Here is a 25905-nt window from a genome sequence, read left to right on the forward strand (position 1 = left end):
TATATTCCTTCTCAGTTTGTTCGTTATTGGTGTACAGAAAAGCTAATGATTTTTGTAAATTGATTTTGTTTCCTGCCACCTTGCTATAGCTGTTTATGGTGTCTAAGAGTTTTTGGGTAGAGTTTTTTGGGTCTTTGAGGTATAGGATCATGTCATCTGCAAATAGGGATATTCTGATAGTTTCTTTACCTATTTGTATTCCTTTTATTTCTTCTTCTTGCCTTATTGCTCTGGCTAGGAATTCCAGGACTACATTGAATAGGAGTGGGGATAGCATGCACCCTTGTCTCATTCCTGATGTCAGGGGAAATGGTTTCAGTTTTTCTCCATTAAGTATGATATTGGCTATAGGTTTGTCATATGCAGCCTTTTTAATATTGAGGTACATTCCTTCTATTCCTAGCTTTCTTAGAGCTTTTGTCATGATGTGGTGCTGAATCTCATCAAAAGCTTTTTCTGTATCTATTGAGATGATCAAGTAGTTTTTGTCTTTGCTTCTATTAATATGCTGTATTATATTTATAGGTTTGTGTATGTTGAACCACCCCTGCATCCCTGGGATGAAGCCAACTTGGTTGTGGTGAATGATCTTTCTGATATATTGTTGGATTTGGTTTGTCATTATTTTATTGAGAATTTTTGCATTGGTGTTCATTAAGGAGATTGGCCTATAGTTCTCCTTTTTTGATATGTCTTTGTCTGGTTTTGGAATGGGTGTGATACTGGCTTCATCGAATGTGTTAGGCAGTATTCCTTCCCTTTCTATTTTGTGGAAAAGTTTAAGGACCATTGGTACTAGTTCTTCTTTAAACGTCTGATAGAACTCAGCAGAGAATGCATCAGGTCCTGGACTTTTCTTTTTTGGGAGACTCTATTGCTGCTTCAATTTCATTTAGGGTTATAGAATTATTTAGGTGGTAAGGCATACAAACTTTATGAAATGTTAATTTTGGGAAAATCTCTGCCAAATTTCTATATGCTATAAACACAGTAATTCTAGCCTATTCTACTTTACAATGTTCCATGATAAGATACTAGAGGAGCAAAGGAGGACAGGCTGTGCTGAGTGTGGAGGTCTAGGAAGAATTTACACACCTGAAGACTGATGGGCTACAAAAGTTTAAATTGGTGGATGATGGGGTATTGGAACCAGGGTGGACATGGGGCAGGAAAAATTGAGGCACTGTTTTTTGGTTTTTTTGGTGGTACTAGGGTTTGAACTCAGGGTCTCACACTTGCTAGGCAGATGCTTAGCCACTCTTAAGTGAGACATTTGAGACACTCTGCCAGCAATATTAACCATTTCTCTTTCCCCTCCTCCCTCCACTCCTGTAGTCAGAGCTTTGTGCTTGGTAGGCAGGGGCTCTACCACTTGAACCTCACTTCCAGCTATTTATTTCTGACTTGACAGATAAAAGTATATGTTTTTTGTATACAATATGGTATGTTGAAGTATATATACATTGCGTAATGGTGAAATTAACATCTGCATTATCTGTGGTGAGAACACTTGATATATATTCTCTTAGCATTTTTCAAGAATATATTGTCATTAACAACTATCACCATATTATACAGATATATTGAACTTACTCCTCCTTAGTGTAATTTTTTATCAATCTCTCAATTGGGCATGAACATTTTAGTCTTCAATTTTAACTCAGAAATAATTAGTATATATATAATACACATATTTTGTGATAATGATTTTTAATAAGGATATTTCTATGCTCATTTATATAATAATTTCTTCTCAAAATAGGAGATCTGTTGAATTGATTTGCACAATGGGGGTAGAAGAATTAACCATTATGAACCTTTAAAAAAAGTTTTGGTTTTTGCTCAGAAGATGGGGAGGGCAATATCTCATTTATTAAAAGTACTACCTTTGATGTTGTAAATATTAGAAAATTTTGTTAAATTGAAGTGTATAAATGTATAGTTGTTATGTTCTATACTGATTCCAGATAATTTTTTCACTTAAATGCTGTTTGTTTTTTATTGTAACACAGTTTAAATAGACAGAAAGATACAGAGAATAAAAGCCAATCCCTATACTCACAAATCTGCTTTATCAAATAGTAAGAATTGAGTATATCTTATATTTAAAGCAGTTAAAAATGCTTTCCCCAATTTCCCTTTGCATCCTTTCCCCAATTTCATTTTTCTTCCTCCCTAGATATCACCACTGTTATGGATTTCATGGTCGTTTTCATAAATCTTCTTACATTCTTCCTATATAATATTTAGTTAGTCATTGAAAATATATGTAAGATTAATGTGCATATTGCCAAGCTTTCTGGTAACGCACCACACAAAACACTCTCTAGCTTAATTTTGTTAATACTATTTTTGAAATTGATTCATGCTGATAGAAGTATTTCCAACTATCCATTTTATTTGCATTCTAACTCATATTCAGCCTAATAGTTATTAGATTGATTTCAACAGTTCATTTTCACAAGCAATGCTTGTGAAACATTAGGAGAGACTCTTCAGAAGTTTAAGTGTAGAATCACTGGGACAAAGCATATTCCCACCCTCAAGTGTATTGGATATGGCCAAATCATGCTAAATACAATCGCTTCCATTAGCACTGTATGAACGTTCCTATTGGGCCACATCTTTCCACTGTAATGTGTTTGCCAATGTGATGATTTTGAAATGGCTCCTGTGGTTTTATTTTGCATGGAACTTTCTACTAGAGATACATAGAGTCAAAAACTAAAATATTCCCCAATTCACCAATTATCTACTGCTGTGAACCGTCACTGTCGTATTCAGATTTCAACAAATATAATTAGATTCAATAATTTTTTGCCATTCTTAAGAATTTATACTTCACAGATGAATTTCAGAACAACCTGGGAAATTAAAGGACAAAAGGATTCTTTGGAGAATTTTGGTTGGGATTGCAGTGAATTTGTAAATTAGGAAGAACTGCCAACTTTATTGAATCTTTTCAGTCTATGCTGTATAATGGTCCTTAATTTATTCTCGTTATTGTTCATGTTTTTGGATTTAGAAAATTCTATTATTTTATATCTCAGTATTAATTTAACAGTTTCAGCCTCTGGAATTTAATTCATGAGAATGTGGTCTTCATGTTCCTCATTGTATTCTCATTTCTCAAACCCTATCTAGCAAATGCAGCTATTTAACATTCATTCAGTGAATGGAGGGCTGTAGTTTTTCTCCTGTTCTCCCCTTTTGATGTCAATTTTGCAACCACTGGATAAAAACTTAGAAAATGTACATTTTTTTCTATAGTATAGAACTATTTACATACTTTCAAAATTACCTGGATTCCCCCATACAATTATCTGGGTTTGGTGTCTTTTATGGGACTTAATGCTAATTTCTGTATTTGTTTAGAGTTAATTATGATTATTTCTATTATTTCCTTGATCTGAATGTAAGCGCTGCATTCTTCCCAGAGAATTCTCTTTATTTTATTGGTTTATTCACTCCATCTCTTTATAAAGCTAGTTAAAAGCATTACAGTTCTACTACCTATGTCCATATTGATTATATACCCAGAGAACAAAGTCTGTCACTTATGTTCTAAAAAGTTTAGGTTTTCTCAGTTTTAATCTGGTGCTTTCCAAGAATGCTCTACTTTGTTTACTAACAAATGCTGTTTTAGCTATGAGAAGTCAATGAGTTAATATATGTTCAGTATGCAGAACAGTACCTAGAAAATGGTAGACACTCAATACAAGTTGCCTGTTATTTCTTACTGAATATTTGCTATGGCTGACATACTACATGAAGTACTTTAAATGCAAACTTCTCATTTTGTATGCATCAATTTACAATATTCACCTTCATTTAACACATTTTTACAATACAGTAGTCTTTATTATCTCTATTTTAAGCACTGAAGAAAACCCTGAGGTGTAGTTGAGTAAATTGTTCAAGGTCACACAATGTCATTGTAATGGTAGAACTATGATTCCAGAATGTAAACTCTTAGTACTGGGAAGTGCTAGTGCCTAGAGGAGACTGAATAAAATCATCCTGAATAGTATGTAAGAACCAGATAATGGAGGGCTACCTAGACTACTTTAAAGGCTGTGAGTCAAAAACAATAGCAAGCAAAGGACACATTTAACTGGAGACAATGATATATTAATTTTTTAAAAAGACCAGTTTGGGTGCATGTGGGAAGTAAATTTAAGGGAAACAGAAATGGATACAGGAAGGTTATTTATAAAGCAACAGCAGTGATCCCAGTGAGATGAGACTTAGACTAATGTGACAACTAATGATAAAGTAAAAGAGTGTGGATTCCAGAAATACTCAGAATATAGAATTTACAGGACTTGGTGATCACCTGGGTTGGGTGGTGAGAGTGAATCCCCAATGTGAATTCTCTGATAATGAGCAAGATGTGCATGTTGTGCGAAGGTTTTCTTACATTCATTACAATCACACGGTCCATTATTGGTATGAAGAAACTGATGTTGGGTAAGGGGCCCACAGTAATAAAATCCTTCCTGCAAACATTACATCTATAAGGTTTCTCTCCACTATGAACTTTCTGGTGTTTAGTAAGGGATGAGCCATTGCTAAAAGTCTTCTCACATTTAATATATTCACAGGGATTCTCTCCAGTATGAACTCCTTGATGTTGAGCAAGGTGGGCAATCTGGCTGAATGCTTTTCTATGTTGCTGACATTGAAAAGGTTTTTGTCCAGTATGAATTCTCTGATGTAGAGCAAGGTGTGCATTCTTGCTGATGGCCTTTCCACATTACTTCTGTTCATAGGGCCTCTCTCTCATATGTATTCTCTAATGTACAATAAGGTATGCATGAAGGCTAAATGCTTTCTTACAAACATTATATTCACAAGGTTTCCCTCAATACACACTCTCTGGTGTTGAGTGACTGATGTTCTATTGCTAAATATGATCCTGCATTTAATACGGTCATAGGGTTTCTCTCCAGTATGAACGCTCTGATGTTGAACTACATGTTCATTCTGACTGAAGGTTTTTGTATGTACCTTACATTCATTGGATTTCTCTCCAGTGGGCATTCTGTGATGCTGCAAAAGGTTTGATCTCTGGCTGATGGCTTTTACACATTCTACACACTTACAGGATTTCTCTCCAGTATGAAGTCTTTGATGAAGAGCGAGGGATGAGCTCTGGCTGAAGACTTTTTAAAAGTCATTGTATTTCAAAAAAGTTTGTTCTTTGCATAGGCACTCTTAAGCTTAATAGCTATGAAACTTTTAAATGTTATTCTTACATATGTCACCTTTATATCTTTTCTCCTCTTTTGAGGATTATCTGTTGCACATGAAGCAGTGTGTTCTGATGGAAACTTTCCCAAGATTTGTTATATTCTGTTCTCTCTCATTAATAAGGGATTCTTAGAAGTGATCATCTTACTAAGATCATTTTCAAGGAAGACCTTGAAAAATGCCTTCTGATGTGCTGGTTGCCTCTCAAAATGGCCTTCACATTTCCACTTTTCCCTCAAGCTGGAGTACACAAGGCCAAGGATTGTAATTTCTTCTGTCACCTACTAGGACATCAAGGCCAATAGTGGTAAGTTTCTTTAGTGCCTTCTGGGATGATTATAAAGTTCCTGTTTTAGGGTTAGTTGTTCAGTCTCACACACAGATATGCAGCTTCAAGTAATGTTCAAAAATTAATCCCAGCAGGATTACAGACCTTGGCACAAGCCATCTTCTCAGCTCTTTCTTTGCCATCCACAGCTCTTTTCCTTGTTTGAACAATAGTATTGTGCTTGGCTTAGAAAACCAAGATCCTACAGTTCTCTAACATCACATTACAGTACAAATGCCTTTGAGAAGAACATAAAGAATCCCACTTCTTTTGGAAGATGACTACAGCTATCTCTTGGAAGGTTACCAGTTCCTGGTATATGGATTTCAGAAGTCTAACAGCCATTGATTTTTCCTCTTGACTCTTCAGCAATGGCAATGACTACAAATGACTGCTGAACTGAACTGTAGGAAGAGCTGGTTCCTGCCCTGAAGGCTAATGCTTAGGGACTCTCCTCTACTTTGGCCTTACCCACAGCCCTGAGTTACAAGGAATTTAGCTTCAGAAGGACCAGAAAGAAGCTCAGGGGATTTTCTTCCCCATCTGTCCACACTACCCATGCCCTACATCACTGTCTTTATGTTGATAAAGGAGAGGAACCCTTAAGATCAATATGGGGATTAGAGGCTGCATTAGTCTGTATTTTTGCTACTGTAATGAAGTATCTGTGGCAATATGACTTTATAAAGAAAAGCCACCCAGTTTGGGAGGCAAAAGTCCAAAACACATGGTGCAGGATCTGATGGGTGCCCCTACCTTGGCTGTGTTACCTCATAGGGTGAATTATGATGGCAGAAGTGGTGGGAAAAAGGTCACATCTTGAACTAGGAAGACAAAGCAACTGGGTTAGTCCAGGCTTCTTGTGTTTGTTTGTTTAAACAACCCTCTTGCAAGAACTGAACAGAGTCAATGAGAAATAACTCAATCCCTTCCAAAGACCTCCCATGAGACCCCAGATATCAAAGGTTCTACCACCTCCCAATAACACCACCCTGGGGTATTACCCCAATTGGGTGTTATGCTTATTATGCCCAAGCTTCTAACACAAGAACCACTGTTAGGAACACACTTAAACCATATCCAAGCCATAGCAGGGGCAATAAAGGCCCCATATACCATACTGCTGACCTTGCTGTCCAAATTCACATCATACCTCTATTCCTGAGACTGATTCTAGCTCTACTGCTCTGCTGTCTACTCCTAAAATATGCAGAAACTGTCCCATGTCAGGATCTCTGCATGAGTTGTTGTTCCCTCTCCCTACTCTGTGCATGGATGTTTCTTGTCATTCAGGGACAGCTCAAATGGCTTTGTTTGGAAATGCCTTTCCCAGCCATCATATGAAAGCCAAGGTCTTACCTGCTACCTAGCCTCATGTCTCACCCTCCTTGCATTAGTTTCCTTTGTAACATTTTAAAACTGTTAAATTGTCTTATGTTTTTGGGATACATCTCCTCCAAATGGAAGATCTAGAAGACTGGAAACAAGCTTATAGTTATGGTCTTATCCCTAGGAAACAGCACAGTGTCAGGTTCAAAAATTTGTTGAATGAATCAAAAGCAATGCAACCCTCTCTCCCCCCAGCTACCCAGGGTGAGCTGAGTTTATGACTTGTATCCAAATTACAGCACAGAGGAGTGATTAGCCACCTCACAATGGAGAAAACTGGCAAACAAACTGGAAACCTGAGCCATACAGTCAAGGTTAGCATCATGAAAAATCATGTTGATAGCATGTACTGTTGGACAGGATATAACGAGAATGTCTGAGAATGTCACTTTATCTCTGCTGCCTTCTTCCCAAAACATTAGACAAATCCCAATTGAGGGGATAATTTGCAAAATACCTGTTAAGTATTCCTCAAAATTATGAATGCCATAAAAAAGGAAAGTGAGAGCAATCATAACCCTGTAAAAGCTAACGGCACATGACAAGTAAATGTAATTACTTGTATTACTTGATATTAATCCTGGATGAGATCGAAAACAGGAATAGGAAGTTAGGGAAAAACTAGCATAATTAAAATGAAGTTATTTAGGAGCCAGTGATGGTGGTTCATGCCTATAGTCCCAGCTGCTCAAAAAGCAGAGACAGTAGGATCACTTCAGTCCATGTGTTCAGGACCAGCCTGGGCAACATAGTAAGACCCCATCTTTAACAAGTAAGAAAAATAAGTTAAATAGCTGGGGGCATAGCTCAAGTGGTAGAGTGCTTGTCTAGCATGTGCAAGGCCCTGGGCTCAACTCCATCCCCAGTCACACACACACACACACACACACACACACACACACACACACACTTAGTAAGTAATAATGTACTAATGTGGGCTCCTTACTGTGACAAATGTACTACAGTTACGTAAGATGTTAGCCATAGGGAGGCCTGGGTGAAAACTGTTTCTAATATATTTCCAACATTTCTGAAAATATGAAGCTATTCTAAAATTAAAAGTGAATTTTTAAAAAAGGCAAAATGGAAAAGGACAGAGAAGTAGTCACATAAGTAGAAAAGTGGCAGCATTTCTAGTTTTTTCTATATAAGTGGAAAAACAAACAATGAAAAAACATTTTGATGATATTTTTCTTGTAAACAACAAGAGCAATCTAGAAATGTAGGCTCAGAATGTGAGGTAGATGAGGTTCAATCTTAAAGAACATGGGCAGCAAGCAAATAAAAGATTCTGTAATCTTGATAAGGAGTCATTTAAAAACTAATACACTCTATGAAAAAGAAATTCAAATTGGAAAATAATAGTGTGTAGAATGCAGAGAAAAAATGGAAGACAGAAAGATATGAGAACTTCTCTCCAATAGAGTGGGAACAGAAAAGTTCAATGTTATGTCTTTGGAAGTCTTCCCAACCTCTCAGACTGAGCTAATTCCCTAACTCCCATTACACATTCTACAACTTTATTTTATTACTTACTTATATATGTCTTAGCCACCAGCATTTTAAAGACATAGGGCAAACATATGAAAGGGGTGATGGCAATATGGTAACACCTCCAAGACCTGGGTGAAACAGGGTTAGGTCAATAAAGTCACCAGCAAATAAGACTTTTTTTTTGCATACTGGGTTTAAACTCAGGGTCTTGCACTTACCAGGTAGGCTCTACCATTGAGCCATGTCCCCAGTGCATTTTGTTTTATACATTTTTGCATAGGGTCTCCCATTTTGTTTTATACATTTTTGCATAGGGTCTCCCATTTACTACCATGCCCAGCTTTTGTTACTTGAGATGGGAGTCTCATGAACTTTTTGCCCATGCTGATCTCTGCCACCCAAGTAGATAAGATTATAGACATGAACCACTGTGTCCAGCAGCTAATATGCATTCTAAAATACCTGCTTTCTAAAGCTGTGTTGAGATTTTCTGGTTCAGGAAAACTTTGATATCTTTCAACTAAAATGAGGTTTGTCAGGCATGGTGGTGCACATCTGTAATCCTAGCACTCAGGAGGCTGAGGCATGGGGATTATGAGTTCTAGGCCAGCCTGAGCTACATAGCAAGATCCTGCCCATTACCCAAGGAAAAACACATAGGGATAGGGATTAATTACATTCATCAGTATTCAAGAATACCTCCCTTTGACAAATGATATTTCTTTCTTTTTTTATAGGTGGTATTGGGGTTTGAACTCAGGACCTTGTGGTTCCGCAGGCAGAGGCTCTACTACTTGAGTCATGCACCTAGCTCCTTTTGCTTTAGTTACTGTTCTTTTTCTGGATAGAGTCTTGCATTGTTTGCCCAGACTAGTTTGGACCGTGAGCCCCGCTCCGCCGCACCCCCCCCCCCCCCGCCCAACTTATGTCTCCTGCATACCCGTACAAGCATACCATCATGCTCAGATTTTTTGATGGGGACTCTTGCTAACTTTTTGCCTGGGATTGGCCTTGAATCTCCATCCTCCAGATCTCCAACTCCTGAGTAGCTGGAATTACATGTGTGAGCCACCCTGGGCAGCCGGAAACATAATATTTCAAGCATAATGTGCTCAATTTTCTCAGAAAGACATTACTGTTGCATCCAGGATGGCAATTAATCCAATAAAGGATTATTCCACATGAAGAAAGGTAAAATAGTGCCTAGATATTATTATTCCTCTAGCTGAAATTAACCTAACATTGGTCTTAGCCAAAATATTTTAAAAAATGAAATACTGCTTTCCTTTCATAATTCTCAGAACAGTATTGGTTCAAGGTCAACAATGCAGAAAGACTTTAATATTTTAAACTATAATGCAATTAAAATTTTGAAAAATTTCACAGATTTTAGTTTCTAATTTAATTCATTAAGCAAAGATTTAAGATTCCTTAGCACAGAGAGCTTTTAAATAGAATGAGTTTCACTCTCAAGTGGCATCATTTGCTCACAAGGTCTGGTGGATTGGGGATTGTGACATGGCACAGACTAGGAGGCCTCAGCGAGAGTTCTTGAGTTCAGGAAACCACTGGAGCCACTGAGTACATCCACATTGTCAAAGTCCTTGAAAAGAAGGTTGTAGATCAGGACACTGCCAGGCTGCATTTATAGGAAGCAAGCAGATTAACAGAACATAATTCAAGCTAATTCTCTTGCCTGTCTCCCTTTCAACATTATGTTGGTACCAGAAATTTCCTCAAAGCTTATGTGTCCATCAAAAAACAAAACAAAAAACGGTCAAAGCTGTGCTTCTCCCTGTTTAATGTGTATGGTTCTCACATGGATCTTGCTAGAATCTACATTCTGATTACTAACTATGCACTGAGGCCTGAGAGTCTGTGTTTCTAATAAGCTTCCAAGAGATGCTATGCTGCTATTCTCAAAGTCAGAGAGTGAAGAGCAAGAATCTGAAGGAGACTGGGTAATTCTGTTTCCAAAGGAGTTTTGTTCATGAAGATCAATTTCTGAGTATGTATTCAGGCTCTAGCCAAAGGGACAACAAAGAAACAGTAGATGAGTAAAACAAGTTAAATCAAATGCAAAATTTAACACAGAGAGGATGCAATACTAGCTCAGAAAGCCTCCACATTCACTAACCTAGTGGGTAATTTTACTTAGTCACGGTTCACAGAAATCCAACATTATGCAATGAAAGCTGGAGCCATTTGATCACCACGGCAGCCATATATTTACCTTGCTTTTTTCTGAAGGAATGTATATACTAGTAAAAAACCAACCAAAGAGCTTGGTTCTAGGAATCAGCTTCTAAAAGAACAGAATTTAAAACCAACTTTTTTTTCTTTGCTATAACCTGTAAGAAAACATACTATATATAGCAGATGTGATCTTTTCACTTTGGCTTTCAAAGTTGAGAAGTGAAAGATTGAAAAATTACATTCCACCATACCCTTGGTGACTACTGAAGGAACTGAATTGATTAAACTGTCACTCATCATTTAATGTGGTTAGTGCTTCATTAGGCACCTGCAGGCACAATATATCTTAGTCAAATACTTCTACGGAGTACTTAGCTCTCAAGTAACCAAAAACAAAACCCTAGACTGCGAGTAAAAGTAATGCCTTTTAGAAGCCATTAGAATAAAATGGTAAGGTTTTATATAAAGTGAAACTTTAAGACTTATTCAAACTATTTAACAAAATTATTTCTCTAGCAAGGTGTACTTACAAATGAAGCACATCAAAATGAAAGTTAAATAATAATAAAGAAGGCAAGAGAGAAAATTAATGTAGCTCAGAAGAGTCAAGGCCCAGTGAGGCCCACTGCTGACTTCACAGGAGGCCTTCAAGGTGACTTGGAGTCCCCAGACCACAGCCTGTATCTGCAGTAAGACTGACAGGGAAAAGCAAGAAGCCCAACCATGTTATGAGGCCAACCAGCATATATGTCCTTTGGTCCAATGATAATTTTTGCTCATACAGTGTAAGTAGTATGTACATATGTGTGTGTTTTATTAGTAGTATTTTTTAATCAAATGACAAAGCTGACTGTGTTACCTGAACCAGAAACAGGAATATCTGAAATCCTTGCCTGTCCCTTACTGTTTTCATGTCCTAAGTATTCCTAAATACTTCTTCCATTCTGATCTTCAGCCACTTTTCCTTTCCCTTCTTTCCTTCCTTCTTTTCCACCTGCTTCCCAAGTGCTATCCACAATATCAACTGTCTTACCTCTTAGTGATGCCTTGGTCCATGGCATGAGCCACTGTCTTTCAACCTGAGCACTGTCAACTTAGAAGGATGGCTTTCTCAAGTCATGTTGGTTAACTATGACAGGGCAAAGCACCTTTGACCCGCACCTCTTCATCATCTACCATGGATAAAGTTTTTACCTTTACTTACTATAGTGGTGACTATAGTCACCACTCCACTGACTATATTCCTATGTTATTACTCATCACACTGCCTTTCCCTTTGATCTTGAATGCATGAATGGGCCTTTCTCATTCTTGTAGCTCCAGGACATGACAGTGTAAAGTGATCAGTAGGTATCTTTAAAATGAATGAATGAATGAATTATATAAAGTAGTCATGGAGTATACACATGAGATAGCAGGAGAGAAAGTTGAGAACTAATATTACCGTCTGAAATTAAGCACTAAAAAAATCAATTCATTAATTTTACCAAAATATATCAACCCTAACTTCATTTATAAGACACTATGAAGGAACTCCAGCAGTCTCCATGGAAACCTCTGGTTCAGAAGTATAGTTTCCTCACATGCTAAAATTTAGAGATAGCAGAACTTTGGAGAATGGTTAAAAAATATTTAGATTTTTTCACATATAAAGCATCCATATTATATACCTAAGCATTTCTGAACCATAATAGAAACTTCACTTCCTATCGCCTAGGCCAGGGCTTCCTTCATTATGCTATGCTGCCACCCCAAATAGAATAATGTATCTTTATTAGATCAGTATGGTCAGAGTAAAGAAAAAAGGATAGCAAGTTTGTTTTCACTATAGTTGACACAGATGCTAGGCTAGCAAGGATAAAGAGAAAACTGAAATCAGGTATTCAAAATTAGAGTTTGTTCAGAGGAACACAATAAAACTACTCTAAAAAACTAAGTTTTCCACCATCACTAGTACCATCAAAATATGATAGCTGTTGATGCTTTAAAATGTTTGAAAATTAAAATAGACAAATATGGATAAAGAAGTCTCTAGAAATAAAAGTCTCAAAATAATACACAGATAGCTAGGAATATTCACAATAGTAACATTCAGAAGTCAGTCACAATCAATAATATACATTATTGTATATTATTATCATGTGTCGGAGACAAGGCTCCCTTTGTGAGCCATTCTGTCTTGACCTTGTCCTGGAATATTTTGCGGTTGTTTGTCCCAACTTCTCCACCTCCAGCACAAGATGGCGCCGTCCCTGCTTCTCTTCCAGGAGTTTACCTTGCCGCCGGCGCGAATGTGCACCCTATCAGAAGTCCTATAGCAGAACCAGCCAACCAGCCTGCACCTCCTCATACCCCTCACTCCCTCAGCACATAAATACCCCTGTGTGAACAATAAAATTTTGCAGCTTGATCAGAACTCCTGTCTTGCTGTCTCCTTCGTGTCTCTTGTCCCTTCATTCTTCCCCTTCTAGGTTCGCTACCCACGCTGATGTGTCCTGCAGGACGGGACAATCATGTATAATATATATCTATAATTACATATATATATATATGAGAGAGAGAGAGAGAGAGAGAGAGAGAGAGAGAGAGAGAGAGAGAGAGAGAGAGAGAGAATGCCCTTACGGAAGACTATTGAAAGCAAAAAAATATACAGAAAATGCAAAATACTGTATTGAGCATCAGAGAAATTTTTTTGTATTGAGAAGTTATGATAAATCATTTTAAATACTGCTGGTGATGGCACTTTTCCAAGGGGTAAGCATAAAACAACCAGAACAAGAAAAAGCAAATTAGTAAGCCTTGCACATTTATAATTTCAACTTATATGACAGCTGATGCAGAATATGGAAGTAATATATTAAAGTTTCTCTCTGTAAATATATTAATCCTTGTGCAATAATATAGAGAATTAATTAGGAAAACTTGTTCATGGGTAATTACCTTAAAGATCACAGCAAATGACATGCTCAAGCCATCTTTTCTAGAAACCATATCTGGCATATCATGAAGAGAAGTCACTGGTGAAGCAGGAGGAAATTACCCTCCTACCAGAATTCTGAATGCCCATGTAGAACAGTAAGATGATATATTTAGTCTCAGTCATGAAAATCATAGCTGAAGTTGGGTTAAGAATATTGAAATGGGCACTACTAAGATATATGGCAGAATAGCTGATATTTGGCAGTAAAATATTTGACAGCCATCTAATATCTTAGATGGTACATGAAAGATCAGCAGGCCAAAACCTTTCCATTATAAATCCTCCATTTTTTTAAATGAAAACTGTGAGGTTCTTGGAGTATTGTGAAAGACTTTCCCTAGAATACTGTCTGTGCATGCTGGACACTCAACAACTAACAATGCCTGCTGGAATTGTGCAACCAACTATAGAGTCAGGGGATGCTGCTTACAGCAGGGACCAGGTCTTTTTTACTCTTGAACATTCTGTAAGGTTTTGTGGAATGACTGAATGAATGGACAGGGACACTGTATAAGGAAGAATTTATGGAAAGGGGGCTGTCCTGAGATTCTACAACTGTTTTTTATGTTTTGTGATTTTTTCTTTTTGTTGTTGTTTTTCTATGCCACCACCAAATAGCCAATATGGGATATATAGCCAAACACATTCATGTTTTAAATGTGGCCATAAAACAATAGTAAAAGAAATTCTGAAACAGTTTCTAAGTTAAATGTATTAGGATTAACTATGATAAATAGATGAAAGTTTACAGTTACTATAAAAAAGAAGTTTTTAATCTGTTGCGTTCTTTCAGGCTATGACTATGTTCAATTTTTAAAAGCAAACAGGATAAAAGCTAGCAATAAAGGAAGAACCACTGAATTATCAATCAGAGAGAATGATAAAAGCCTTGCCATGCTCTAGAAAAAATGTACTTAGATAAACATCTCACTCATTAAATCTATCATCACATATGGAAATACAGAGAAATATAAAATGCCATAGTAAGAGGTGAACTACCCACATGTGTATAGGAGAACATAAAACTAGTCATATTCACTCATGAGAAATCACTAAGTGTCCGACATATACTATGATTAAGTTTCGTGTATTTCTAATGGAATTTAGCAAGTTGTTTCTTGGATACTAATGGGTTAGTTTAGTTATGTTTGACTTTAATTATTTTCGATTATTGCTTTTCTTTCTTTCTAATGTTGTCTTTCACCAATAAGAATCCAAGGATAATATATTTGAAGAGAAAAGTGAAAACAAAAAACCTACAAACTTCTGAATTTATAAATTAGGTGATTTACCATTTTAAAATAATGAACACTACTAGTACGTATCTATTTATACAGCGCAATGCCTGTAAATAAAATTGTGATTCTGACTCCAAATATACCCTAGGCAACTCAGTCGTTTGAGGAATGAATTCACAAAAATCACAATCGTGTAGAAGTCCCACTTCCATCCTTCAATAGCATTATGGAGTAGGTAATTTAGTCCACTTACTAACTACTCTTACACGAGGACGTAGAGGTTCCTGATTTCTGTCCAATCACATTTCCATTTAGCTATATCATTCCTGTGCATATAAGCCAGCTTCATTGGCCTAGAAGTGTTGGGTTAACCATTTGTTGAAAGAGTTCAACTAATTATCCAATACTTTTGCTTTTTTTTTTTTTTAAATAAAAATGGTGGTACTGAATTCAGAAATGGAGAACTGAAATGGAGAATTCTGAAGTGGAGAACTGAACTCAGGGCATCTTGCTTGTTAGGCAAGTACACTACAATTTGAGCCACATCCCTCAGTTTTTAGTTTATTTTTCAGATAGCTCTTGTGATAACTTGAACTGGCCTAGAACTCTGATTCTCCTGTCTCCACCTCTAGAGTAGTTGTGTTTGCAGGTATGCATTAACACACCTGGCCATTTTGCTTGTTTTAATAGCCAGTTAATAATGGATTCATACATTCCATGAATCCAAAAATGCTACTTTCTACACCCCAGTTTTGAATTTATGTAAAAATTTCTTTTTTTTTTTTTTTTGTAGTACTGGTGTTAGAACTCAAGGACTCACACTTGCTATGTATGTGCTCTACCACTTGAGTCAGGTTCCCAAACTTTTTTTGGCTTCAGTCAGCTTTTGGATAGAGTCTCGTGTTTTCTGCCTGAGCCAGACTCAGACCATGATCCTCCCACCTTCTGACTCCCACTAGCTGAGATTAAGTATGCGAGCCATTGTGTGTGGTCTTAAAATTTGTATCTTTAAACGAACTATTACTCACATTTTATTCCTTTTTATCACTAGCTCATCAACCACACCAGGATATGGCTTTTTTCTTTCACATCTGCTTTCATAAATAAAGCTGTTGTTATTTCATTAACAGTTAAATGGTAAGGATTATAATTTCCATCATCACACTAAGATGCTAGCAACCATAAAATTTGGCTCCCACTCACAGGCACCTGAAACTGAAATCTGTACCCCAGTAAAGTTACAAATTTCCACAGGGAAAGGACCCTAGTAGTCACTATTTATAGTTAAAGCCATGAATATTAAATTGTCAACAAGAGCAGGACATGCAGTAAAATATGCATGATTCATTCTTTCCTCTCCAAAGAGACCAGGATGAAACAATATGTGTTAAGGAACAATACACATGTGTAAAAGAAATATATGTGAAGGCATCTTCTGTTTTCAGAAGGTAGCAATCTGGGCAGCCCACAGGCAGCTACAGCTTCAAGGTACAGTCTAAAGATTTATCTACAGAAACTCAGAAATGCCTAAGGACTTGGAGACACAGGTTGTAAAAGTTGTAATGATGAGACTAACAGCTGAAAATGGGGTTGTAGATGGAGTGTTTATATGAAAAGCAATTGATGTACAGACCTCTTCCAATCATCTCCCTCTTTGACCCTCTTTAACCCAAACACATGCCAGTAGGGCACATGAAACTGAATCCAAAAGGCTTCAAACTGAGGGCAAGAGTTGCAGTCAAGAGCAGGGTGGGGCACTGAAGAGATGAAGAAAGGAGAGTCCAATGGAAAGTGTTTTTATTGGTCTGTATGAATGTGATCTGAAGATATCAGCTGCTAGGAATCAGCATCTGAGGCAGATCCAGGAACAGGTCTTCAACACCTGACACCGACATCCATGGCTCTCTCACTGAAAAGTCCAGCTCTATGCTGGAACAGTGTGCAATGACCTGGCCAGTCAATTGGTCCCTCCTAAGTATACAGATTTATAAAGGTAAATGGACAGTCAAGTATCCCCCTATCTCCACATTTGATGAAAGCTTCCAATAGAAATGAGAGGAAAAGGAGGAAGGGATAATTAGTACATGTGTATGTATATGTTTATGACTATATATACATATGTATATTTATCTGTCTATGTAGAAGCTCTAGAAAAATGAAGTAACACATTGAAAATGCTGAGGAAAAACAGACTAAACTTCATCAGTCTTGTGTGGGAACAAAGACATTTTTGCAAAACTAAAATTTAAAAATTATCTCTCTAATGCATCCCTTCTTCAAAAACTAAAGGAGGTAGATATAGATCTCAGCATATAGGGAATAAGCAAGCAGCAAAGTTCCAGAAGGAAAACTAATCCATTCTAGAAGTAACTACTAAGAGAAGTATAAGGGAGTCAATATGACATATTTAAATGTCTAGAAGCTAGCATGAGATCTAGTAGGTTCCTTCTATTTCCCTAAGTCCTTATGTGATTTTAGAGTCTACTGACAGCTTCAGCCAGGAAAGAGGGGCATCCTCACAGATATAGCCAGATGAAATAGAGGAAAATATCCATTCTCTTTCCTCTGGTTCTATTCCTTTTGTCTGAACCCAACTGGAAACCACTAAGTAAGGCACACTGGAGGATGCATTCCATAGGGGTAAGTCACCCAAGAAATAGGACAGTGCAGAAGAGAATAGAAAATGGAATTGGAGTTAAGGGCCTACAACAATGAGAAGGGTGAGGGGACAAATGGCATTTTGTGATGACAGATATTCAACAAGAAATCAGAGGGTAGAAAGAAAAAAGTGTTGAGAAGAAAGCTTAGAGAGGAAGATGTCAAGAAAATTAAGTAGTAGAAGAATGGAATGACGCTATGGTCACTGGAGACTGGGGAAGGGAAAAGGGTGGGGGTAGAGAAAGAAATTCAACAGGGGGAATGAAAAATGGTATTCAGGAACCATTCCTGGTTATTCTGTAGCATAGTATGGTAACTATTGGGCAGAACAACCTATATGTTACATAGTAACATGACTATGAAAATTCTTAACAAATAAAAATGATTAATGGTTGAAGAGATAAATATGTATATATATTGCCCTGTTGCATAATACATGTTGCATATATGTATTGAATTACCACAATGTACCCCTGCAAATGATGTCCAAATTAAAAAATTTTAAATTAAATAGGAATGACAGGTTTGCTGATGTATTGAGCATTTGGAAAACATTTTCTTCCTGGGTAATTCACAAACATTTTATAACTGCAAATGACTAGTACTAGGAAGGAAGACAACTAAACTGATAAAAATCATAGATAATTATGTCCAGAGAAAGCAAAAGGTATACAAGAAAGGAGATATAATTATGAACGCTACTTGACTTACCATTACTATTAACATATTCATGTTTATAAATGTGATGCAGATTCTTCATTGGGGGAATGAGGTGAAAGTGGACTGGGACAAGGTTGATGGAAGAAAGCTAAGTCCTCATCTACTGTAATGCCTTCTTAGTAGATAATGTCTAAAATAGTAAACTGATAAATAACAATACATACAATTATGTAAGACCTATGAAGTAGTTACTCTTGCCCAAAGAGTTGAAAGCACATAGCTACTCCTGGGAATTTAAAGGGTGGAATGCGTGAAGTAAGAGATCACTATTCTGCTATTGTCACTTGTGGTAGCTGTTAGATACTGGCTATGCCTAGAATATGTTTTATTGATATAGTTTTTCTGATTCAGAAACAAAAGAAAAGAGTATTTAGGGTGTTTGGACACACAGCTAAGAAGTGGCAAGAAGAAATTAACTTTGGATTTTAATTTGCTTTCTACTACAACATTGTCTCCGCATTACACAACAAGCCACTGCTAGTTGCATGTTCAGTGAAATGATTTCTACATGAATTTACACAAAATTTAAAACATGCAGGAGACTAGCTTACAACCAATGTTCTCCAAACTTTGATCACTGACTTATATACTTCTAAACTGACAAATATATATGAACATAGGATGACGATATGTTGAGCCAAAACTTCTAATTCTTGAGAAAGAGACTGTATGTTAATCTTCTTCTACTTCCTTTTTATATCCCACTGCAACTGTGGATGCTATACCCCAAAAGAAACACAATATATTTTTAGGTGTTAATTGACGTACTAAGAATTATAAGAACATGATTCCCAACAGTTGTTAATTTTATATTTCCTACACAATTTCATTAAGTGATTTCTTACCCTTCTTATAAACTAGTGAGGCAGATGAGTATACCAAAAGTTATAATAATGACATGAAACATGTTAATGTGATTGGCTATTAAAAAAAAACTATCCAAAAACCAGTTTGGGGGTAGTCAATTAATGTGCTAACAGTAATTAAAATAGGAAAAATTTAATTTAGTAATGAAGACTATCTATATACAGTGACCTCACTTTATATATTCTCATTCAACTAATGGACCTCTACTAAATCACCAAATATATTGATGGAAAACACAAATATACTTCTATCAAAAGTACATTAATAAATGAGATGTAAAAACCATAATCACATTAAATTTCTGATAGAAAAACAGGACTGCTTCCATTCAGGTCTCCAAAGCCATCAATAAATTAGGCACCCTGATAGTTAATCTACAATGCAATAGTAATAATGTTAACTGTATAATAATAACAATAGGCAATACAACTGTACTTATGGAGATAATTCACAGCAATATAGCCTATGTTTTCTGCAAGGAATTTGAATTTGTAAACAAGAATCCTTAAGTGTTAATTAACCACTGCAATACATTAAATTTCTTCTGATTAGAGTGTTTATCAAATTATTTTTCTGTATTATAAGATAGGCAACCACATCTGACAGTTAGACTGCCTACTGTTCTTAAAGAATTATGAGAAACTAAAGCAGATACCTTAAAAGCAACTGAGGCCAATAGGAAAAGGGACCAGGAACTAGAGAAAAGGTGAGATCAAAAAGAATTAACCTAGAAGGTAACACACACGCACAGGAAATTAATGTGAGTCAACTCCCTGTATAGCTATCCTTATCTCAACCAGCAAAAACCCTTGTTCCTTCCTATTATTGCTTATACTCTCTCTACAACAAAATTAGAAATAAGGGCAAAATAGTTTCTGCTGGGTATTGAGGGGGTGGGGGGGAGAGGGAGGGGGTGGAGTGGGTGGTAAGGGAGGGGGAGGGGGCAGGGGGGAGAAATGACCCAAGCCTTGTATGCACATATGAATAATTAAAAAAAAAAGAATTATGAACTCTCAAAGGTTTCATGGCATGGTGGGAGTGGACTCAGAAATCAAAGCAACCACCATGAACTCAGTTTCCAAATACCTGCATACCCTTCTGACTGTCATCAGTTCTTTTGTTATGTTCCACTGCATCTTCACCACAAGACACTTGGATCATGCATTATTTGAAAAGCTCCAAAGGGCTTTAAAGAGTTGTTACATTTGACAATGACTAATTCATGTACTCCTTGGTCTTATGACCTGATTGATTGGAAAATGTGCAAACAATGTTGACAGAGAGATGACTTTATGCAGCTGAGTAACTCAAATTCTCATTCTTACTAGCATTCTATTTAAAATGGACTCATTTATTTTAACAGAAGGGGTAAATGAGTAATGACTAGGAGTTGGAAAAATATATGCCAGAACAGATAATAGTACAATGAAAATGTATTCAATCCACTGATTCATGTCTTTGTTTATTTCAAAAAACTCTTCCTGTGACAAAATTATATACTACAATCTATTAGAACATTGTTGTCAGGAAAAGTCTATAGGTCATTGAGAGGGAGTGAAAGCTATACAATATATTTGAACTACACAAAGGACCTAGCATAACTCAGAATATAGTTTACACTATAAAATAGGAATTTTACTGTGTTTGTATTTTAAAGTAATTTTAGTAGTAAGATAAGACCAATTTATTATAAATCATCTTAAAAGATTATATAATATGTTGAAAGGACAAAGGGCTTTAAGTGTGTTGGCCTTGTATCTGAATGTTAGCTCTATTTAACTATACTATTTAGTCTGTCTAGGTTTTCTTTTCCTTTCCTGTGTCATGGCATAGGAATAAGCAATGCAGGATTTAGAGTACAGTTTGGGCTCAATAACACTACCTATTACTGTTACTATTATTATTGCTCAAGTTTCAAATTAAACCAAAGGACCTCATATACAACAAATGTATTTTCAGGGTGGAAGCTGCAGCAAGGTTCATTTATGATTCTCTCTCTTAAAACAATGGTAACTAAACCTAAGTCCTAGGACAATTTATTTTATTACATAGAGCTCCATGGTTCAAGGGAAATCATTAAAGATAATGGCAGAATTTTGTATATTGCCAATATGTATGGTGATTAGACTTATTTAATAAAAAGCAATGCTAAATGGTTTTATAATACTTAATAAACAGACAATTTCTTTCCTGATATATGCAAAATCAATTTTGATGCAAACTTTCCCCTATATATCAAGACTGGTATGGAAATTTTCCCTAACCACCCAGCTGCTACAATGTTAAATAAATTAATTTTAATCTTCAATCAGAGATGTAATAGAGAAACGGGTGATTTAATATGCAATCTCATTACATTTGACAGGCTTATTTATAAATGATTTGCCCCACATTTTGACAAGCATAGTTAATATGTTAATTAGCTTTTAGAAAGATGATGAAAGGAAGAGACTGACACACTATCATTCTTTGCATATTGTGTTGGGGAACAGTGAAGCTGATAACACAATTCCCCTCCCCCCAAAAAATGCACTGTGATCGTGATCAGATAATCATTTATTAGCTAGAGATAACTTTGTTACCTGCTTTAAAAATTAATCCCTTATAGTAATCCCAAACAACATTCTGCTTTACAAAGCAAATGTAGCTGTAAACATATTTATGCACTTCTATGAAGGAATATAAATTTATTTAGAGCAATGACCTTAACAGCGGCAAGGGAATAACTACACAGATAAACTGCCTTTTACATCTGTGCCTCTCTTAATGTGGCTTTCAGAACGTGGTAAGCCTTTTTGGTTTAGAAGCTTGGCAATGATTTCCTTTCCTCTGACTTTCAAGAATTATAAAATCCAAGAATTAAGAGGAGTTATACAATGTCAATTTGATTCTAATGCTTAGTTCTTCATTTAAAGACAGAGACAAAAGTATCAAAAACTATCTTTCTTGAGGAGTTCTCAAATCACACAGTGAATGCACACATCTCTATAGTGTTGGAGATATAGAGGAGTAGATCATAACAGGGCCAGCTCTGATTTCCATCACTTGCTGACAATGTTAATGTGTGTGTGTCTTCATTAATATTTTTATTGCCTATGGCTGCTTAAACAAAAACCTGGAAGATGTAACATTGTGCAGGGACCATTAGTTTTTACGTACTGCCGCAGGATGGGGCAGATGAACTAATAACAGCCCAAAACTATTGCCACCTGCCTCTCTGCTATTCTCCATGAGGTAATATTTGCACTCCTTTGTGGTACAGCTGAGCTATGACTCAATTATAATCCCATTTCTAGGTGTCTAAATATCCAGCATTGATGTCATTTATTATGTAAAAATCAGTGCCCTGTGAACGTCTTTCTAATTGGAAAAAACATACATTCTACCTGACTTAAAGCACAATAACAAAATGGCTTTTAGAAAATGGCTAGGAATGAAATCAGGTTTGGAATGACAGGCATAGCCTAGACATAACTCAGATTTTAGGGCTTGGAAGTGAAGTGAAAAGAAGCATAGGAAGCTGCTCAAGCCTAACACATTTGCTATTTGTCATTGGCAATAAATAATCTTGGTGTGTAGAGAAAAGGGCATTTGGGGTCCACTATTTGCTGTCAGTTTACCTCCCTTCCTCTTAAATTACACTCTCTTTCTTATGCTCCCATTATGGCTCAGCTCAAAGCAATTGGCACAGAGTGCCCAACCATCTTTCTTAGGAGAATGAATCGGAGAGAGAGAGAGAATGAATCGGAGAGAGAGAGAGGGGAGAGAGAGAGGGGAGAGAGAGCGAGAGAGAGAGAGAGAGAGAGAGAGGAGAGAGAAAGGGGAGAGAAAGAAACGTGGGGTGGAGTTGGACACACAGACTGGAAAGCAAATACTATACATTAGAAACAGACATTAGCAAATCAGACTCCATGCAATTGTTTGTATTTTAAAGAATATTTTTAAAGTTTTGGGAAAAATTAGCCAGTGGAGTATTAAAAACAATTTCTCATGATTATAAGGATACACACTTAACTGTCAAGCAACTAAGACAAAACTGGCTCCAAGCCACAAATGTTCCTAAGCTATGTTTTATTAGCAAAGTCCTTAACTGAACTCATTGAAAAACAATCTAGAATTTCCACACTCAAAAAATAGAGAAAAGCATTCCATAACTCAAAAATATTGAGTGACATTTTAGTTGGCTATTTGTATAGCAACTCTCAACTAAGAGCAGAAAGTAGAAAGGGAATGAAAGAGTTAGCAAGTGCTATCCTGATGTGTGCACTGGCTTTTATTTCTAAGCTTTTCTCCATTACAATTACTGATCTAAATATCTATTTTGCCCAAGGACATGCCTATCCTTGGGGAAGAAATTAATTGTGTAAATAACCTTAAAATAAAAAGCAAAGAAGTGTGATGAAAAAATGGATTAGCTCAATGAGAGATGGTTATGTTTAATCTCAGTATTTAATCATTAAAATGGTTTTGGATTTATTACAAGGCATTACAAAATTTATGACAATGGTCCTTAGGATGTTTAATGACCCAGATTTATTTTTCCTTTATTGAAGACTACATACCTACATCTTATAATAAATAAAAATAACTGTATATACATAAAATATTTCTTATATTTTCAGTGGCTTTACAGATCCTCAAATCTCATTTCTAAGAGATTGCTGAAACCTGTATTAAGAAAGTCTTCTGTGTGCCCTACATTGCAAAAGTTGATTGTTTTCTCACCAATTTTTTTTCTTTTGATCAAACGGATCATGGAAGAAGCAAGAATTCATCAACACTTAACTTACTAAAAGCCAAGATTCCTGGGGGCAAAGCTGTGAAATAAATATAGAGCAATAAGAGAAGTAAGACATGTAGGAGTTTTGCTGAGGTCATAAACATTTCATGACCATGTAGCTGAATTCTATATTCAGAGGCATCTTCAGGAAAGATGATTCCTGATATAAAATAGCCATGCACTATGTGAGTTGTTTTTCTTGAACACAATAATTCTATAAAGGGGACTTTTCTGTAAAGAGAAGACATGCTTGACAGCCAAGAGTGAGGCTGTCCTGAATGCTAAAAATAAGTTTACATTTGATTAGGAACTCATAATACTCTATGATTGATAATAATTATGTATTAAATCTTACCAGTCATTGAATGTCATAAAATAGATTTTGAGCTCTGCTGAACTATTCTGCAAAACTGGGACTCTCCTGAAATGAAATATTTCTAAAAAGTAATCATTTAATTTCATTTTGAGTAGTTACTATCAACAGTTTTAAAGTGGTATATCATTAGCCAATTTAGTGCCTAGCATTTACATTAAAATTTTCAGACCACTTAGCTGAATTTTGGTGTGCATTTAAATATGCTCCCTGTTACTTCCAACTCTATTGCTATTTGGAGATGTACATGTCCCTTATTATAAAATGAAGCCAAATTAAGATCTATAAGGAGACAATCATAGTACTGACTGTTAGAAAAATGTCTCTGTCCATCAAAAACCATTACCAGACACCATCTGTAGGCAGACTCTGATTAGGGAACATTCCCAATCATGTTTCAAAAATCTAGGAGTACTGCCACACACAGAAAACACTCCTGCATCATTAATCTTCATCCAAATGGTTAGGATGTTTGTCTAGGCTTGACCCAGACCAAGCACTGTACATAGTTTAGCAAGTGTAAAGCATTCATTTCTCACCACATGTCAAGGCAGGTGGAATATTCTGTGGAGCCCAGAAGGACATCTGGAGGTCTGTACCACAAGGTAACCACTTCATTGGAATATGTGTGGCTAGGGACGGATTTTGCTCTTGCAAGACCTGTGGGTTACATGAAACATAAAGAAGTTAAAAGGGCTATAATAGAACAAGAATTTTAAACGTGAATGTTTGCAATTTTAAAAGGTCAAATACACCATTGTAATTCAGAATCATGAACGCAAGTCAAGGGTAACAGAAAGGTTGGAGAGAACACATATGGTTTCTATGTTTTGCAGCAATGCTAATAACCATTAAATCAATTATATTTCCAAGTAAAGCACCTATGTCACATACCTAATAAAATATTGGCAGAGTAAACAAGTACATCATAAACTGTTAGATATAATGGGGAAAGCTTAGAAATTTGAAATTTTCAGAGTTATATCTGACAGAAGTCCAGTTCTGAGTGTTATAAATTTATAAGTCTTAGCAGAAAAGGTATCTTGGTCAAATAATTTAGAGAACACATGGGTTTAGGAAGCAAAGAGTTTCCCAATTGTGAGACTTCTTGGTGCCACCAATTTTTCTAATGCTTTTTGTGAATCTGCAAGATGAAAGCACAACACTTTTCAAAAGGAGTTGTCTTAAAACTTATAGTTTCAGTGCTCTATCAAAACTAGGAAATGTGTACTGAGAAACTTTATTTGAAAACCAACAAAGTCATTTTGAAGGAATAGTCAAATAAATCTTATACATATAGAAGATGAAATAGGATATAATAAATTAAAATGTCTTCTAAATTTTTAGCAACTGGGAAATGATCACAATAATATTTTTAGTGAAAAAGTATATGAAATTTGAACTACAAACCATAAATACTCATGTATAGAAAAAAACTGGCAGAAAATATATTTAAATGTCTTCAGTATTACTTCTGGAATATAAGATCATCCATTATTTTTAACTTAGTTTTGCTGAGCTTTTTTCCCCCAAGTTTTGTGCAATGAATATATAATTTTTTTAAAAGTCACAAAACTTACTCTTTCTGGCTATGTTCACTAATGACAAGTGCTGCAGTCTAGATCTGAA

The 25905-nt window shown here is 36.1% G+C and overlaps 1 protein-coding gene and 1 pseudogene across 5 annotated transcripts in view; both read right to left on the reverse strand.

Annotated features, from left to right (window-relative positions):
- The window catches only part of Cdk14 (cyclin dependent kinase 14), a 593051-nt gene that overhangs the window by 240345 nt on the left and 326801 nt on the right, over positions 1 to 25905 (reverse strand). For all 5 annotated transcript variants that reach the window (XM_074064778.1, XM_074064777.1, XM_074064779.1 and 2 more), the window contains one exon: positions 24816 to 24936. In XM_074064778.1, coding sequence (XP_073920879.1) covers positions 24816 to 24936 — 121 coding nt within the window. The remainder of the gene's footprint in view (positions 1 to 24815; positions 24937 to 25905) is intronic.
- Positions 1602 to 11839, reverse strand: LOC141416828 (uncharacterized; annotated as a pseudogene).

Source organism: Castor canadensis, chromosome 2 (genome assembly GCF_047511655.1).
Source record: "Castor canadensis chromosome 2, mCasCan1.hap1v2, whole genome shotgun sequence".
Classification (NCBI taxonomy): Eukaryota; Metazoa; Chordata; class Mammalia; order Rodentia; family Castoridae; genus Castor; species Castor canadensis.